Source organism: Hippocampus guttulatus, chromosome 15, assembly GCF_054856545.1.
Source record: "Hippocampus guttulatus isolate MCC_2025c chromosome 15, RoL_Hgut_1.0, whole genome shotgun sequence".
Classification (NCBI taxonomy): Eukaryota; Metazoa; Chordata; class Actinopteri; order Syngnathiformes; family Syngnathidae; genus Hippocampus; species Hippocampus guttulatus.
Window position 1 is genome coordinate 1,877,118 of NC_141275.1, and position 17,630 is coordinate 1,894,747.

The window sequence follows — 17,630 nt, forward strand, 5'->3', positions numbered from 1 at the left end:
CCGACTTCCTGTTTACGACCTGGCAAGTATAGATTTTATTGTAAGTCTCAGGTGTTAAATATACCACCAAATTTTCATAGATTTAGGTGAAATTTACAACTGGACTGCTTTAAAATTAGCTAGGGGCGCTAGTGAGCCATTTTAAATTGCAAATTAAAAAAATATTGATGATTTTGCTCATGTGTGTGTTACGTTGCATGAGTTTTTGTGCATTTTAGATCATGGAAATCATTGTTGTTTTATTGGCAAATTGTGTTGCCACTAAAATAGCATTTCACAAAAAATCACAAACTTCATTTTCTTATCATTAAGGCCGAAACATTCTTCCGAGCAAATATCAGGTGGACCTGGTGAACCTACAAAGAGAAAAAACATCCATCCATCCATCTTCTACCGCTCATCCAAGTTCGGGTCGCGGGGGCAGCAACTTCAGCAGGGAAGCCCAGACTTGCCTTTCCCCAGCCACTTCTAGCTCTTCCCGGGGGATCCCGAGGCGTTCCCAGGCCAGCTGAGTGACATAGTCTCTCCAGCGTGTCCTGGGTCGTCCTCGGGGTTTCCTCCCGGTGGGACATGCCCGGAACACCTCACCAGGGAGGCGTTCAGGAGGCATCCGAATCAGATGACCAAGCCACCTCATCTGGCTCCTCTCGATATGGCGGAGAAGCGGCTCGACTCTGAGCCCATCCCGGATGACCGAGCTTCTCACCTTATCTCTAAGGGAGAGCCCGGACACCCTGCGGAGAAAACTCATTTCAGCCGCTTGTATCCGGGATCTCGTTCTTTCGGTCATGACCCATAGCTCGTGACCATAGATGAGGGTTGGAACGTAGATCGACCGGTAAATTGAGAGCTTCCCCCTTTGGCTCAGCTCCTTCTTTACCAAGACAGAACGACACTAAGTCCGCATCACAGCAGACGCTGCACCGATCCGCCTGTCGATCTCTCGCTTCCACCTACCCTCACTCGTGAACAAGACCCCAAGATATTCAAACTCCTCCACTTGGGGCAAGATCTCCTCCGCGACCCGGTGGGGGCACTCCACCCTTTTCCGACTGAGGACCATGGTTTCAGATTTGGAGGTGCTGATTTTCATCCCAACCGCTTCACGCTCCGTTGCGAAACGCTCCAGCGAGAGTTGGAGAGCCCTGCTTGAAGGAGCCAACAGTACCACATCATCTGCAAAAAGCAGAGATGAAATACTGAGGCCACCAAAACGGACCCCCTCAACACCTCAGCTGCGCCTAGAAATTCTGTCCATAAATATTATGAACAGAATCGCGACAAAGGGCAACCTTGGCGGAGTCCTACCCTCACTGGAATTGATTCCGGCTGACTGCCGGCAATGCGAACCAAACTCTGACATTGGTGGTATAGTGACCGAACAGCCCGTATCAGGGGGTTCGGTACCCCATACCCACAAAGCACCCCCCGAACTCCCCGAGGGACACTGTCAAACGCCTTCTCCAAGTCCACAAAACACAAGTAGACTGGTTCGGCGAATTCCCACATACCCTCGAGGACCCTGCTAAGGGTGTAGAGCAGGTCCACTGGTTCCACGGCCGGGACGAAAACCACACTGCTCCTCCTAAATCTGAAGCTCGACTTCCTGACGGACCCTCCTCTCCAGCACCCCTGAATAGACCTTACCAGGGAGGCTGAGGAGTGTGATCCCTCTGTAGTTGGAACACACCCTCCGGTCCCCCTTTTTAAAAAGAGGGACTACCACCCCGGTCTGCCAATCCAGAGGCACTCTCCCCGTTGACCACACGATGTTGCAGAGGCGTATCAACCAGGACAGCCCCACAACATCCAGAGCCTTGAGGAACTACGGGCGGATCTCATCCACCCCTGGGGCCTTGCCACCGAGGAGCTTTTTAACCACATCGGTGACTTCAACCACAGAGATAGGAGAGCCCACCTCAGGGTCCTCAGACTCTGCTTCCTCCAAGGAAGACGTGTTGGTGGAGTTGAGGAGGTCTTCGAAGTACTCTGCCCACCGGTTCACAACGTCCCGAGTCGAAGTCAGCAGTGCCCCATCCCCACTGTACACAGTGTTAGTGGTGCACTGCTTCCCCCTCCTGAGACGTCGGATGGTGGACCAGAATTTCCTCCAAGCCGTCCGGAAGTCGGCTTCCATGGCCTCATCGGACTCTTCCCATGCCCGAGTTTTTGCCTCAGCGACCACCGAAGCTGCATTCCGCTTGGCCAGTCGATACCCGTCAGCTGCCTCTGGGGTCCCACAGGCCATAAAGGCCCGATAGGACTCCTTCTTCAGCTTGACGGCATCCCTCACTGCTGGTGTCCACGAGCGAGTACGGGGGTTGCCGCCACGATAGGCACCAACCACCTTACGGCCACAACTCAGATTGGCCGCTTCAACAATAGAGGCATGTTCCATAAGAAAAAAACATCAAAGAATAAAATGTGTATTTTTATACCTTTAACCCGTAGGTGGAGCTACTACTACTACTATGAAAATTAAGTTTGTAGATATATTCAGGCTTGCACTCTCATCAAATGTATGTGGGTCAAGTTACAGCAGAATTTTAAAGTAAATTCAAAATGGTGGACTTCCTGTCTGGCTGCAAGAGACTTTTTTTGTAGGTCTTGGGCAGTTACAAACGCCCCCAAATTTAAATGGATCTACGCAAAACGTACAATCGAACCTGCTTTGTTGAAAATATCTAGGGGGAGCTAGTGAGACATTTTGTAAAAATTTTGAACAAAAACAACATTGATGATTTTGCCAGGCGTGATGTGTGCAGTTTCACGAGTTTTCGTGCGTGGTTACACCCTCAAAATTATTGTTTTATTGGCAAACTGTGCATTGCGACGGTAACAACAACAACAACAACAACTGTATTTATAGAGCACTTTCAAACAGCCATCGCTGCACACAAAGTGCTGTACATGGAGCAATTTAACATGCACAATAAACAGTAAGACAAATCGGTAATAAAGGCGGTAGAAAGCACCAAAAAGTAAAACCAAGAACAAATCTCAGTCATGCTGAGTCGAATGCCAAAGAATACAAGTGAGTTTTGAGGAGGGTTTTGAAGATGGGCAAGCCTCCAGCATTCAACAAAAATTTAATCTAAATAGTCATGACCGAAAGAAATGTATATGACAATATTTTGTTATGATTACTGCCCCAAGTGATGACAAGAAAGGTCGTTTTTTTTTTTACATTTTAACGTACTGCACCGAGCCCCTATTACTGAAAATGTGTCAGAAAAGCCACGATGTTGATCATGCTCTCTGCCAAATATTGTGACATTCCAGCAAAAGGCGTGGCCACTAAGTCTGATGATTCACCATGAAATTAAAGCTGCTGAAACTTGACCCTGAAAATCCAATCTTCTGAAAACCCAAGATGTGCAACAGATTCCTTCAGTTTTTCATTGGTAAGGTCTCTACAGCTAGGAGTCCGGTCTCAAATACCGCATCTGACCCCTCTGTCCATGTTCCATGTTCAGCTGTGCTAAATTCTTTTGAAACTGTGTCCTTGGCGCTTTTGGAGGATGTAGTTCGCCAGACAAAGCCATCTGGCTCCCCTTGCGACTCTCTTCCCCCGCACTTCTTTCAGGAGGTTCTCCCGAGTGTTGGCGCATCAGTCTTGGATATCATCAACAGCAGCCTCTCTTCTGGTGTAGTTCCCCAACAGTTTAAACATGCTGTGGTCCAACCCTTGATCAAGAAAGCTGGCCTTGATCCAGATGTGCTGTCAAGTTTCAGGCCCATTTCCAAGCTGCCTTTCATTTCCAAAATTCTGGAAAAAGTCGTGCACATGCAGTTGAAAATTTTCTTGGATGAACATAACATCTTGGAGGTCTTCCAGTCAGGTTTCAAGACGATGCATAGCACGGAGTCAGCCCTGTTACGCGTTTCTAATGACATCCTCCTGGCAAATGACTCTGGAGACCACGTGTGTCTAGTTTTATTGGACTTAACTGCAGCATTTGATACAGTGGATCACAGTATTCTGCTGTCTCGTTTGCAGCACTTGGTGGGCATTGGCGGCAGTGCTCTTGAGTGGTTTAGGTCCTATTTAGCTGACAGAACCTTCTGTGTCAGCCTTGGCTGCTCTGAGTCACGCACTGCTCCCCTGTCATGTGGTGTTCCACAGGGCTCAATTCTGGGGCCTCTGCTGTTCTCGCTGTATCTGCTCCCATTGGGTTCCATCTTAAGGAAACATGGTATTCCCTTCCACTGCTATGCAGATGACTGCCAGATCTATGTCCCACTGAGCAAGAAAGACACCTTCTCATTAAGGCCACTCCTATCCTGTCTGGAAGAAATCAAAACCTGGATGGCACAAAATTTCTTGAGATTCAATGAAAAGAAGACAGAGGTGATATTGTTTGGTCCCAGTGGCCCTTGTACATTCCATCCTGTAGACTTGGGCCCCCTGTCTCCTTATCTTAAGTCAACAGTCTCAAACTTGGGCCTTAAACTGGACAGTGATTTCAAACTCGATCGGCAAATTGGTGCCGTTGTTAAATCCAGCTTCTTTCACCTTAGACAGCTGGCCAAAATAAAACCTCTCCTCTCACATGAACACTTTGAGATGGTAATTCATGCCTTTGTCACATCCCGGCTCGATTACTGCAATGCCCTTTACTTTGGAGTCAGCCAGTCCTCCATTAAGCGCCTTCAGCTGGTCCAGAATGCCGCCGCTCGCCTCTTGACTGGTACTCGTAAGAGGGAGCACATAACTCCTACTCTGGCATCCCTTCACTGGCTCCCCATTCATTTTAGAGTTATTTTCAAGATCCTCTTATTTGTTTTCAAATCTCTGAATAATCTCGCGCCACCTTACCTCTCTGAGCTCATCCGCCCCTACACACCTGCCCGGCGCCTCAGGTCTGTGGACCAGACTTTATTAGAAGTACCAAGAACTAAACTGAGGCTCAGAGGGGATCGAGCCTTTTCTGTTGCTGGTCCCTCTCTCTGGAATGACCTCCCACTAAACATTCGGCAAGCCTCCTCGCTGCCCATCTTCAAAACCCTCCTCAAAACTCACTTGTATTCTTTGGCATTCGACTCAGCATGACTTAGATTTGTTCTTGGTTTTACTGTTTGGTGCTTTCTACCGCCTTTATTACCGATTTGTCTTACTGTTTATTGTGCATGTTAAATTGCTCCATGTACAGCACTTTGTATGCAGCGATGGCTGTTTGAAAGTGCTCTATAAATACTGTTGACTTGACTTGACTTGACTTGAAAAGGTTTCACATTTGATAATAGTCCAGGCCTGAAGATATGTATTTTGTATGGTAGTAGTCGCACGGAAACCTGAACCAATCTTTTATCCTTTGATGTTTTTTCTCTGAGCAGGTTAACCAGTTCTACCTCAAATTTGCTCAGAAGACTGTTTAGGCTGTCTTGATGTTAAAACACAAAGTTTGTGATTTTTCATGATGTTGCGATAGCAATGCACACTTTACCAAAAAAACATGCATTGAAACTGATGATTCACACACATCAGGCCTGGCAAAATGATCAATATGTTCGTGGTTTATTGTGCAATTGAAAAAAAAGGCTCATATTGGGAAAAAAATGGCTTGCATATTTTAGCAAAGCAGCCCTGCTGCATCTCATCAAGATCGATGAAATTTTACAGGTTTATGTAACACCCAGGTCCTATATACAGTATATGTCCACATCAATTGGACATATAGGCTAATCCAAACAGGAAGTCAGCACTTTTGAAAATTCTTCTTCTTTTTGGCCTTTTATAGTGGTCACATTTTAATAAACTCCTCGAGATTTGAACCGATTTCCTTGAAACCGTAGATATCAGGAAAAGTAAAGCTTTTTATTTTACTGAACACTGTTGCCATTGTAACACGTCGATTGCCAATAAAAATGATGCTGATTTTAATGGTTTTAACATTTGTGAAAACTTTACAGAGACATGATAGCTAGCAGAATAATCAATATTTTATCAGTTCATTATGTGATTAAAAAATAACATGGCTTTGTTGAGCATGCTTCAAGTTTTGAATGAATACGCTCCGGTTGAATGTTTCATCAAGATTTACCAAAACTTGGGGGTATATGTGAAAGCACAAGACCCACAAAAAAAAAAATTACTTAAAAGGAAGCATTTCCTTTCACATTTTGCCTCATTCTATTGTTTGTTTGTTTGTTTGTTTTATTGAACATATAAAACACAATACTACAATAAATTGACAAACGTGAAAGCAAGCAAACATTGTAAAAAGGAAAAGAAAAAAACAGTCATCATCACAATTCTATGTTCAAAGGAGTAGGAGGAAGTAAAAAACTTACCTCGTCCTACCCCTTGTTCTGTAGCAACATATGAGTTGATCCTTTTTCAATACAAAAATAAAATAAAAATCAACATATTTTTGGCAGTGTTCAGTAAAATAAAGGATAATGCTTTTATCCTTATGTGTACTGTAGTAATCTCTCTTTACAGCTCTTGGTTTGTATATACCGTATTTTCACGACCATTCGACGCACCGTATGGTTGGGCGCAGTCTCATTAATGGGTGCTATTTCTGTATTTTACACATAGACAAAACGCACTGTATTATTGGGCGCAATTTTAAAGTGGTAAAACATACGCCAGCTTAAACATACGGCATGCATGCGCGCACGCTAAAAACACGTTAGCTTGTAGCATACGGTAGCATGCCAAGACATACAGATACAAGCTAAAAACACGTTTTTAAAAAGGCAACGGAAAACTGAGTTCCGTTGTATTTTATTTAGCCATCATACAATGTACTCACGTTTTTCGATCAATCATCACCCAGAAATCCATCAAAGTCCTCATCCTCTATATCAGAATTGAACAATTGTGCAAGTACCGGTAATCCATCAAAAACGCCGTGTTCCCTCTCGTTGTCAGTCACTCTCATTGCCATGTGGCTCCACAGAAATGATGCCGGCTTTGCCAAAAACTCGAACAACAGTGCAAGCAGACACGTTCGTCCAAGCAGCCACAATCCATTCGCACATTGTGGCGTAACTCGCCCGGCGCTGCCTCTCACTCTTTGTAAAGTTGTGTTTGCCATCGATCAATCATTGTTCCCATGCCGTTCGCAACTTTACTTTGAACGCCCGGTTGATGCCGATGTCCAGCGGTTGGCGTTCTTTAGTTAAGCCTCCGGGAATGACGGAAAGCTCAGAGTTCATTTGCTTGACTTGGTTTTTCACCGCTGCTGTGAGATGGGCACGCATGCCAAAAGCATAACCGATGGCTTGAAGTTTGAACTGAGCTTCGTAGGCGTGTCTCTTTGTAGAATTTATTTTCGGGGGTTCTTAGAAACCAAAACCGAAGTTGTTTTGCAACAATGCACATAGCCACACTCTATACAGGTGTTGGTACCTGCTTGTAGCGTCCCTTTAGCGTCCACTACACGCCCACCCTTCACTGATTGGCCGACTTCTTTGCCGCATGCCTGTCCACAGTCACTTCCGCCTTTTCTCTATATAAACAGCGTGTCGGCTGTCAGTCAGGTTTTGGAACTCAGCGCATAGACAAGACGCTCCGCATCATAAGGCGTCCTGTCCATTTTGGAGACAATTTTAGACTTTTAATGGCGCCTTATAGTCGTGAAAATACGGTACATACTCACTCTTGCATATTTTTATATCGATTTTCTCACATTCATAATTCTGATCTATTACTATATGTTATCGATATATCAAACTTATCAGCTTAACTCAGATTTTTGCGTAGTTTTTTTGTACGAATCTTTTGAATTTGTTTTTGAACTCGACAAGCGATTTACTCATTTTCAGGTCAGTTTCAAAATTATTCCACAGATTGACACCTATTACTGATACACTCCTTTGCTTGATGTTTGTTCTTGTTTTGGATTTTTTGTATAGGTTAGTACCCCTTAAATTATAACAGCTTTCTCTAATTTCAAAAAGCTTCTGGATGTTTTGGCAAAGGAGGTTATAATGTACTTTGTACATTAATTGGGCGATTTTAAAGTCAACCAGGTCATAGAATTTCATTGTGTTTGATTTGATGACTAGTGGATTCGTGGGTTCTGTATATTTAGATCTATTGATGATCTATTGATTGATGATCCTGATTGCTTTTTTTTGTAGTTTTAAAACAGGGAGTGTGTTTGTTTTGCAAGCGTTTCCCCATATTTCCACACAGTAGGTCACATCTGGAAGTAATAATGAGTAGTATAATGTGTACAATGATTAACACATCCTTTGTGGAGAATCCCTATAGTTTTGGATATTTTTCTTTTAACGTTGTCTATGTGTGGCTTCCAGGATAGTTTAGTACTGTATCTATTACTAGTCCAAGAAACTTATTTTCATTAACTCGTTCTATTTCATTTGAGTTTACCTTTATTTTAACTTGGTGTTTGATTGGTCTCGTGCCAAAAACAACTAACTTAGATTTTTTCAAATTTAGTTTTAATTTATTCCTGTCGAACCAGTTTTTTTAATTTGTTTAATTCATTTTCTACAGTTTCCAGGAGCTGTTTCATATTTTCTCCAGAACAGTAGAAAGTTGTATCAGCAACGAATAGGACACATTTGAATTGTTTTGAGTACAGATATCATTTATATATAAGATGAATAGTTTTGGTCCAAGCACAGACCCCATGGAGGAACTCCATGTGTAATCTTCAGTAGGTTAGATTTTTTTATTGTTGAACTGCACATACTGATATTTGTTTTCTAAATAACTTTCAATCCATTTATATATTATGCCTCTAATACCATATCTCTGTAATTTATTCAATAATATACTATGATCTCTTGTATCAAAGGCTTTTTTTAGATCTAGAAAAATCCCAACAGTAAATTCTTTATCTATATTAGTGGCTATTGCTTCCACAAGCTCCATTACTGCCATTGAGGTAGTCCGTTTTTCTCTGAAGCCATCTTGATTTTCACTTAATAACACATATTTTTGTATGAAGTTATCAAGTCTGCTAGAAAATAGTTTTTCTAATATTTTTGAGAATTGTGGTAGCAGTGATATTGGTCTATAATTTGTAAATGAGTGTCTTTCTCCCCTTTTAAAAATTGGAATGACTTTTGCTGTTTTCATTTTTGATGGAAAAATACCAGCTTTAAATGATAGGTTGCATATGTATGTAAAAGGTCACACTACGAGTTCTATAATCTGTTTTACTATTGTCATATCAATATTAAAGCAATCAGTTGACGTTTTATTTTTGAATGTTTTTATAATATTTAATATTTCATTATGATTCACAGCAGTAAGAAACATTGTGGAAGAGGTTTTTGCCATGTATTTATCTATTTCAAAAGAATTTATTGGATCAGGAATTTGTTTTGCTAGGTTACTACCGATATTAACAAAATACTCATTAAATTCATTTGCTATTTCTGCAGTTCTCTTAAAAATTGTATTTTTATCTTTCATAAAGTACTCTGGATAATCTGCTTTTTTAGAACTATTTCTAATTACATAATTTAATATTTTCCATATTTCTCGAGTGTTGCTTTTATTCTGCTCTAATAATGTATGAAAATAATCTCTCTCACTAGTTCTTATAATATTTACTAATTTGTTTTTATAGGTCTTATATTTTATTTCAGCATCTTTGGTTCCGAGTTTTCGAAACGATTTGTATAAATTGTTTTTCTTTTTACATGCGTTTTCTATGCCTTTTGTTATCCGTGACTTACTTTGGTCTTTGTATTTTCTGGAGACCTTAATTACTGGGAAATGTTGATCATATAAAGAGGTTATGGTTGACTGAAATGCGTCAAATGCTGTATTTGGATCTTCGTTTGTGTAGACCTTCGGACTAATTTTGTTTGTCTAAGTCTAGCTTGAAAGCTGCGATGGAATGTTGGGTTCTGAGTCTTATTTCTGATATATGAGTTGTTAATTTAGTTTTTCTATCAAAATAATTATGAAAGACTGGTAGATGGTCACTTATATCAGTTATAAGAAGTCCACTTTCCATTTTATGGTCAATCTTATTTATAAATTGTCTATTAATGTGGCCGTATCGACTGTTATTCTACTGGGTTTCAGGATTACTGGGAAAAGACTGTTGCTATACATAGTATTTATGACGTCTGTTGTTTTTTTTCTGTCCATTTGGGTTTGATAAGTCGATGTTAAAGTCGCCACATATTATTCGTGCTTTCTTATCATGGGACTCACTTAGCATATCTCAGTTTTTTACTAAATGTGTCTAGACAAGATCCTGATGTCCTATAAATGCAGCTTATGATGGCATTTGATGCATTTTTAGTATGTGTTCCAATAGTTAGGCCTTCCATTAGATTCTTTGTTGTGTTTGTGAGGCTCTCAATTTTACTTCATCGTAGAGCTTTGTCTACATATATTGCGACCCCCCTCCTTTTTTGTTTTCCCTATTAATTGAAAACATTTCATATCCTTCAATTTTCATTTCACTTGTTTTTTCATCGTCAAGCCAAGTTTCTGATATGGCAATTATTTTATATTTATTGAATTTAGTCAAGTATTCTTGGATTTTTGTGAAGTTTTTATTCAGACTTCTACTGTTTAAGTGAATCACTGAAAGTGTATTTTTCAGTACTACATTTGTGTTGAATTCTTCGTCTGTGTAATACTTGGAGTTTATGATGGTGTGATTATGATTGAAGAAATTATTGTCCGGGTCCAAGTTGTTCTCAGGGTCGAATGACTTGTGGTCAGCATAATCAAATGTTTTGAAGTCTGTTTTTGTTGTGTATTTCCTATATCAGTAGAGTCAAAGTTTTTTGTCTGGTGGTGACCAGTTCTCAGTATGCGTGTTGAACTCGAGGCTGTTGTCTTGGAGTACTGGTGTGGGGGTGGACAATTAGTTTGTCGTGCCTCAAGTAGGCAATTTCCCCTCTTTCACAAGCTGCTTTTAGTTTTGGGAGCAGTTCTTTTCTTTTTTGACGCACGACATCCGTATAGTCTTCATTCATGAAAATTTTGGTGCCTTTTAAATATTTTGCTCTCTGTAGAATCATTGATTTGTCCTTATATTTTTCAAATTTCACCACCACTGGTCTTCCCGATTCATGCTTTCCCATTCGGTGAGCTCTTTCCACCTCGATTGTCTCCTTTATCTGCAGTTGATCCTTGAGGATTTTTTGCCCTTTCTGCTCTGTTTTGGTCCACGTTTCTCCTTGTGTTTCCTCAATTCCATCAATTATTAAGTTGTTTCTTTTTGATTGTCCCTCTTAGTAATCCATCTTATCAGTTAATATTAACAGACTGTCACATATTTTATATATTTCAGTCTGCATGTTTTTACCGTGGTCGGTTTAATTCATTAGCTGTTTTTTAATGTCATCTACCTCCTTCTGGATGAAATTGATACTGGTTTTAAGTTCTTGTACTTCCCGAGAAAAACTATCAAGTCGTGCGTTTGTTGAGTCAAGAATCATCTTGACAAATCCTTTAAAGCAGTGTTTCTCAAATAGTGGGGCGCGCCCCTGGGCTCCGTCAGGGGGGGCGCGTTTGACCTCGGGGAACATGCTCTTTTAATTTTTTTTACTGTCCTAAAATAACTTGCAGTTGCACCTCCACTACGTTCGGGGACAGTGGCGCTCTCATTGGCAGAGTTTGCGCAGGGAGCATTCTCAGGGAGGAAATATGACGAGGCGTATGTAGAGCTAGGCTTCAATGTGCCTGCGGTGGCAGACAAGGGAAGATCGATATGCTTACTTTGTCTAAAAAATTTGGTAGCGGACAGCATGAAGCCAAATAAATTAAGGCGTCACTTAAAGACATGACACCCCAATCACGCTGAGAAGCTGCTTGAGTTCTTTTCAGCGAAAACATGCCGAATATTGCCAACAATCATGCCACTTTGTGACTGCTACTTCAGTAAACTAAAATACAGGTCCCATTGAGGAGGAGCTGAGAGTTGCTGTCCTGCTTCAAACCTCGCTTTCGAAAAGCTGTGCATTGCAAAACGTGCTCATTGTAGCCATTAATCCAGACATCATCTTTGATTTAAAAAAAAAAAGCACAAATTATTTTATATATTTTTGTTTTGCTGGTTAAAGTTTTTTTTTAATATCGTGCTCTGAGATAATTTTGGTGATTAGTTTGAATGCATTATTAGTTATTAATAATAAACGACCAACAGGTTTTGATTTTTAGATCATCAACATTTTACATCTAACCTTAAATTATGCATAGCAGCAAAGTATTTTCCTCCCTTGAAACAGTGTGGGAATTTAAATAAATCTCTCCCCATAAATTTTGGCCTATAAGACACAGTGACGTCAGAAACACAGTGGCGATTTTGTGGCTAAAAGAACACACTTGGGTAAGCCTGCTTCATTAAAAAGGTGATCAGCACGAACGGCGACTGTATCAAGCTGTCAACATCAAAGTGTGCAGTTATTTACGTCTATTAACTTGAGCACTGCTAGTGCTGCTCGTAGGACTTGAATGCCCGCAACACAGTGTCAGTGTAATTTGGTGTTTTTTAGCAGCCTTAATTAGCGATTGAAGATTATTGCAAGACGATGTTGTGCTGTTGTCTACGGTAGCAACAGTTTGTGACAGCAATACAGTCATACCTCGGTTTTCGACCATAATCCGTTCCAGAAGGCTGTTCGAAAACCGAAACCAGGTTTCCCATTATAATCAATGTAATAAATTTTAATCGGTTATATGTCGAGAAAACAACTTTTTTGAAAGCATTTTTTAACTATTTTACACCATAAACTGTATACACGTGTAATATGAGAGCAGGTAATATGTAAAATACTGTACAAACAAACTGTTCAAATATTTTGTGTTTTATTTTTTTAACAATTTTAACAGAAACATTAACATAGTAACATAAAAATTCAAGTAACAACTCTCTCTCTCTCTCTCACTCATCTTGACAATTGTAGATTACACTATTTTACACCTTGAACTAATAAACCCTAAAGTCATGGCTGTAACTATGGACTCTCTCTCTGCAACCCAACGCTACGGTACGAGGTAACATCCCTCCATCCATTTTCTGCACCTCTTTATCCACACAAGTCCAGTCTCATCCATATTAAAAGTTTGCTGGGGAAGATATTCCACGGCCTTGGAGATTTTCAAACGCAAGCTTCGTTGTCTGAACTGGCTGCCTCCCCATGACGAATCACGGAGTGTATCCCACTTCTTTTCCTAAACTTTTCGAACCTTGCTTGCTTGCTTTAAAATCAAACTCTTCAGGAGCAATACTAGGATATATATATTTTTTTTAAATCAAATCTCAATACAATTGTCTTGCTTTGCCACAAATCGTATCTTGGCTAAGACTGTCCCCTGCCAGCTTTTTTTCATTTATGAAAATAAGCAAAAGTTTCTCCACTTCCTCTAATATATATGGCCTTTGTTTGCTAAACAAACGAGATCCTTTAGCCACATCAGTGACTAAGATGGTATTTCTTTTTTGGGATGCTGCTGATCATCGATTTCGGCATGCTGAACTCCTTAACCAACACCTGATTCATATTTCGCAATCAAATCTTTCTTAAATTCAATGGTTTTGCGCACTATTTTCCTCTTTTTTTCACCAGCTTTACGACTTCCGCTTGCTTCATTTGGTGCCATGATTGGCTCATACACAATGCAGGAATAACAGTCCGATTTGCGTAGATGTCAACAAACACGATGCTTTTTAAAATAAATCTTTATTGAACACGTCCGCTCACATTGGATGCTTTTTTTTAAAGCTTTATTGAACACGTCTGCTCACAATGGAACGCAACACGAGGAAGCGTCACTTCCTCGTCTACCCAAGGAAGCGTCACTTCCTCATGTAAGGAAGGCAAGAGGAGTCGAGTGGTGCATTCAAGTGCGCTCAGTTTGGTCGAGAACCAATTTTCGGTCGTAATCCGAGGCATAAAAAAACCCCCAAATTTTTGGTCGAAAACCGATTTGGTCGAGAACAGAGACGTTCGAAAACCGAGGTTTGACTGTGTATGACTTCCCAAAAAGTCCCGGAAGAGAGTCAAGTAAGCAGTTAGGCAGCAACAGCCTGCCAGTGTTACAACTTCAAAATGAAAGTTTCTGCCCATATATTATTTGGTAAATAAGGATTATTTTAAACTTGGCCTTCTTGACAATATACATGTAAATAGATAGGTGCTCGAGGCAGAAAAAAAATGACTCAAGCAGTTTGGAATTACTCGAGGAACCATTTCAGCCCTATTAAGTATAGATTCTAAGACTGCATTAATTAAGTAAATCAGCTGTCATAACAATTTGCAGATATATGAAGAGGGTTGCTCGATACATGGTATTCTCAGTCAACATTGAGAATCATTGTAAAATTGTTGACATGAATTTTCAAATCATGAGATTGCCTCTGAGACTCTTGCAGAGAAGTACCTTTCATCTATATTTTTCCAAATCCCAAAAATGTTTATTAAGGTGTCACATTTTGCCCACAAAATTAAATTTTAACAGTTATAAAACAGCATGTAGTGCCTACACTGTTTGGTGTCCTGTGGCCTTCATTGTGTCCAGCAGCTTCGATCATGAATGAAATGTTGTCGATTGGAGGACCACAAGCAATGGGTGACCCCGATAAGATGTTCCATTTGATTCTGTCATCACATACCTAGGGACAGAACAAAAAACACAGAACAAGCACATTGGGATTTTAAACAACAGGTATGAAAATGAAATACTGCTTTGTCGATTCAAGGCAATAGTGGTGGAACACAAAGGGAATATGGGAATTGGCGCACTAACATTATGGGGAGCAACGTGTGCGCCAGAAGTGGACAGGTTGCAGAATATGAATATGATATGAAAATGATTGTTTAAAATTCAGGTGAAAAGGTCAAAATTTCATATTTCATAAGCCTTTTATTTTGAAATGCAACATCAGATCTGAAAGTATATTTGGTTGGATACCTGGGGAGGCCCGATGTGCACTAGACGTGGTCTGTTTCTGGGATAACAATTTTTTTTTCAAATCAGGTGTAAAGGTCAAACTGTCAGATTTGAGTGGCCTTTTATTGTGATATGCAACATCAGAATTGAATGATAACACTTTGGTTGAAAACATGAGGTGGCCTAGCGTGCCATAGAAGTAGTCTGATTGCACAATATCGAAAATTAAATTTTTAATGATTTTTGAAAAATCATGCGTAAAGGTCAGAATTGCAGATTTCAGAGGGCTTTATTAGAAATGCAATATAATATTTTTACGAGTGCTTTGGGTGGCCTAGTTTGCCCTAGAACTGGTCTGATTGCGAGGTAACAAAATCAGATTTTTTTAAATGATTTTTTTTTTATTTCAAGTGTAAAGGTCAAAGTTGCACATTACAGAGACCTTTATTTTGAAATGTAACAAAGTAATTAAAGTACAGTAATCCCTCGTTTATCGCAGTTAATGGGGGCCAAAACCACCCGCGATAAACGAAAATCCACGAAGTAGCGACCAATTAACATATACAGGTTAAAAAAAAAAATATATATATATATATATATATATATATATTTTTTTTTTTTTTAAGTCCGCAAACAGTCCGGGAGAAGCTGCAAAACAACAGCGAGTCACATAGAGCAACATATACAGTACTGTACTCCATGTATATAGAAAAAAATAAAAAATTATGAATATGTTTGAAAAAATCCGCGATGCACCGAATCCGCGATAAACGAACTGCGAAATAGCGAGGGATCACTGAATTATCGTTGGATGACTGGGGTTAAGTACTGTTGCCTATACCTAGTCTGGTTCCGGGATTACGGAAATTCATTTAATGACTTTTTTTTTTTAAATCAGGTGTAATTTTAGTCATTGATGCAGAGTTAAATAACTTTTGTTTCTATCTCAGCTTCAGAACCTATTCTGAGACAGTTTTCATTCTCCCTGCGTGAACTCGTCGTTGCCTGGCCGCTGAGAAGTTATTTGATAACATTATTTTAAATACAAACTATTGACGCGGATGCATGAGTTGGATATCTTTTATTTTGAAGGTGGCCAACGCCGGTCACTGGCGGCAGGTGACCGTAATGCACAGTACAGTATTAACAATCACTGTGGCGGCTGGCTTGATTTCAACTTTGCGAGTGGATGCTGGCGTGACCTCAGTAAAATGGCGGATAAAATGAACGGACGTTGACAATTTCTTCAGCTTGACTGCTCATTCATCACTTACTTTATATTCAGAGAAGAATATGGCGCTCAAAGCATGAAAGAGACATTTATACTGTTTTCGTAGTCTCACAAAAATACCTTTGAGTTACTCCACAGACATACCGGCAAAACCATGAAATAGAACTGCGGTCAAGCCAGCCTCTGAAGTCGAAGTCAAGTGAGCCGCCACTGCGATTGTCAACACTGTGCATTACGGTAATCTGTCGCCAGCGAGCGGCGTTGATCACCTTCAAAATAAAAGCGCCTCCACTCATGCACAAACGTCATTTGTTTGGGTTAAAAGAAATTAATAAAAATATAAAATAAGTAATTTTTTGGCTGTCGGGTAAAGATTCACCGAGGAAGAACAAGAACTCTCAGAACAGCACCAATAAGCGTTCTCAAGTGGAGATAGAAAATAAAGTCAATGGTAATTCTACATCAATTTCACCTGATATTAAAAAAAAAAAAATCATTAAAAAAATCAATCTGGGTGATCGCGCAACCACACCGGGTTGTCGACACTAGGGCACGCCAGGTGTACAACCACAGTACTGGCATTCAGATCAAATGTTCCATTACCAATTAAAATGCCTCTCAAATATGACATTTTCAGGTCCTCTCCTTATTGACCTGATTTCTGACAAGTTGATCTGAACACCTAACATGTTGACATTTTCGACCGTTTTAAAAATAAGTTTTAAAATTGAATCTTTGTTATGCCGTGAGGACTCTAGGTCTGGGGATAACTACAGCACTTCCGCTATCCAACCTGACCACCCTCGTCCGAATCTGATGTTGTATTTGGGAATAAAAGGCCTCTGAAATGTGGCAAGATGACCTTATTTCCGACAAGTTGGCCTGAATGCCTAAAATGTTGACATTTTCGACCATTTTAAAAAAATTCCTAAAATCTGAATTTTTGTTATCCCGTGAGGTTTCTACGTCTGGGGATAACTACAGCACTCCCGCTATCCAACCCAGCCACTTTCGTCCAAATCCGATGTTGCATTGTGGAATAAAAGGCCTCTGAAATGTGGCAAGATTACCTTATTTCTGACATGTTGACGGCGGCCAAGAGACTCAACACGTTTTTCACGCCTTCACATTCATCCAGAAAATCGCACCCTGTTTTTTATTTCTCTTTTTTACATCTGACTCCTTCATCCATGTTTCTGTTATGTCTATTCTAACAAACGCTACAATGCAAATTTGCTGAAAATGAATATATATTTTCCCATTACGATGGTTTGCATACACTGTTGAAATTTGACTAGTTCAAGTCAGAAAAAAAGAAATATGTTGTATGTTGAGTTGTAAAAACAACTTAGAGTTATTCTGGTTGAAAGATGCCCTATACAAAATTTTGCTTATGTTGTTTTATAATGCTGTGTGTTTGTTTATTTTTTCCCTTTAAATAGATAGTGTGACGAATGTGAAAGGTGGTATCACGAGCAATGCCTTGGAATGACCGTGATTAACTTGGCAAAGGCGAAAACGGGGAATTGGTCATGCATTGTATGTGAGCCA

At 40.1% G+C, this 17,630-nt stretch overlaps 1 protein-coding gene and 1 pseudogene across 4 annotated transcripts in view; both read right to left on the minus strand.

The window, feature by feature from the left end:
- The window catches only part of hlcs (holocarboxylase synthetase (biotin-(proprionyl-CoA-carboxylase (ATP-hydrolysing)) ligase)), a 68,954-nt gene that overhangs the window by 49,080 nt on the left and 2,244 nt on the right, over positions 1-17,630 (minus strand). For all 4 annotated transcript variants that reach the window (XR_015102991.1, XM_086130473.1, XM_086130472.1 and 1 more), the window contains exon 2: positions 14,442-14,570. Coding sequence is in view for 3 of the 4 variants with exons in the window: in XM_086130473.1 (XP_085986599.1) it covers positions 14,442-14,570 (129 nt within the window). In the remaining variant the exon portion in view is untranslated. The remainder of the gene's footprint in view (positions 1-14,441; positions 14,571-17,630) is intronic.
- Positions 8,154-10,051, minus strand: LOC147193439 (uncharacterized; annotated as a pseudogene).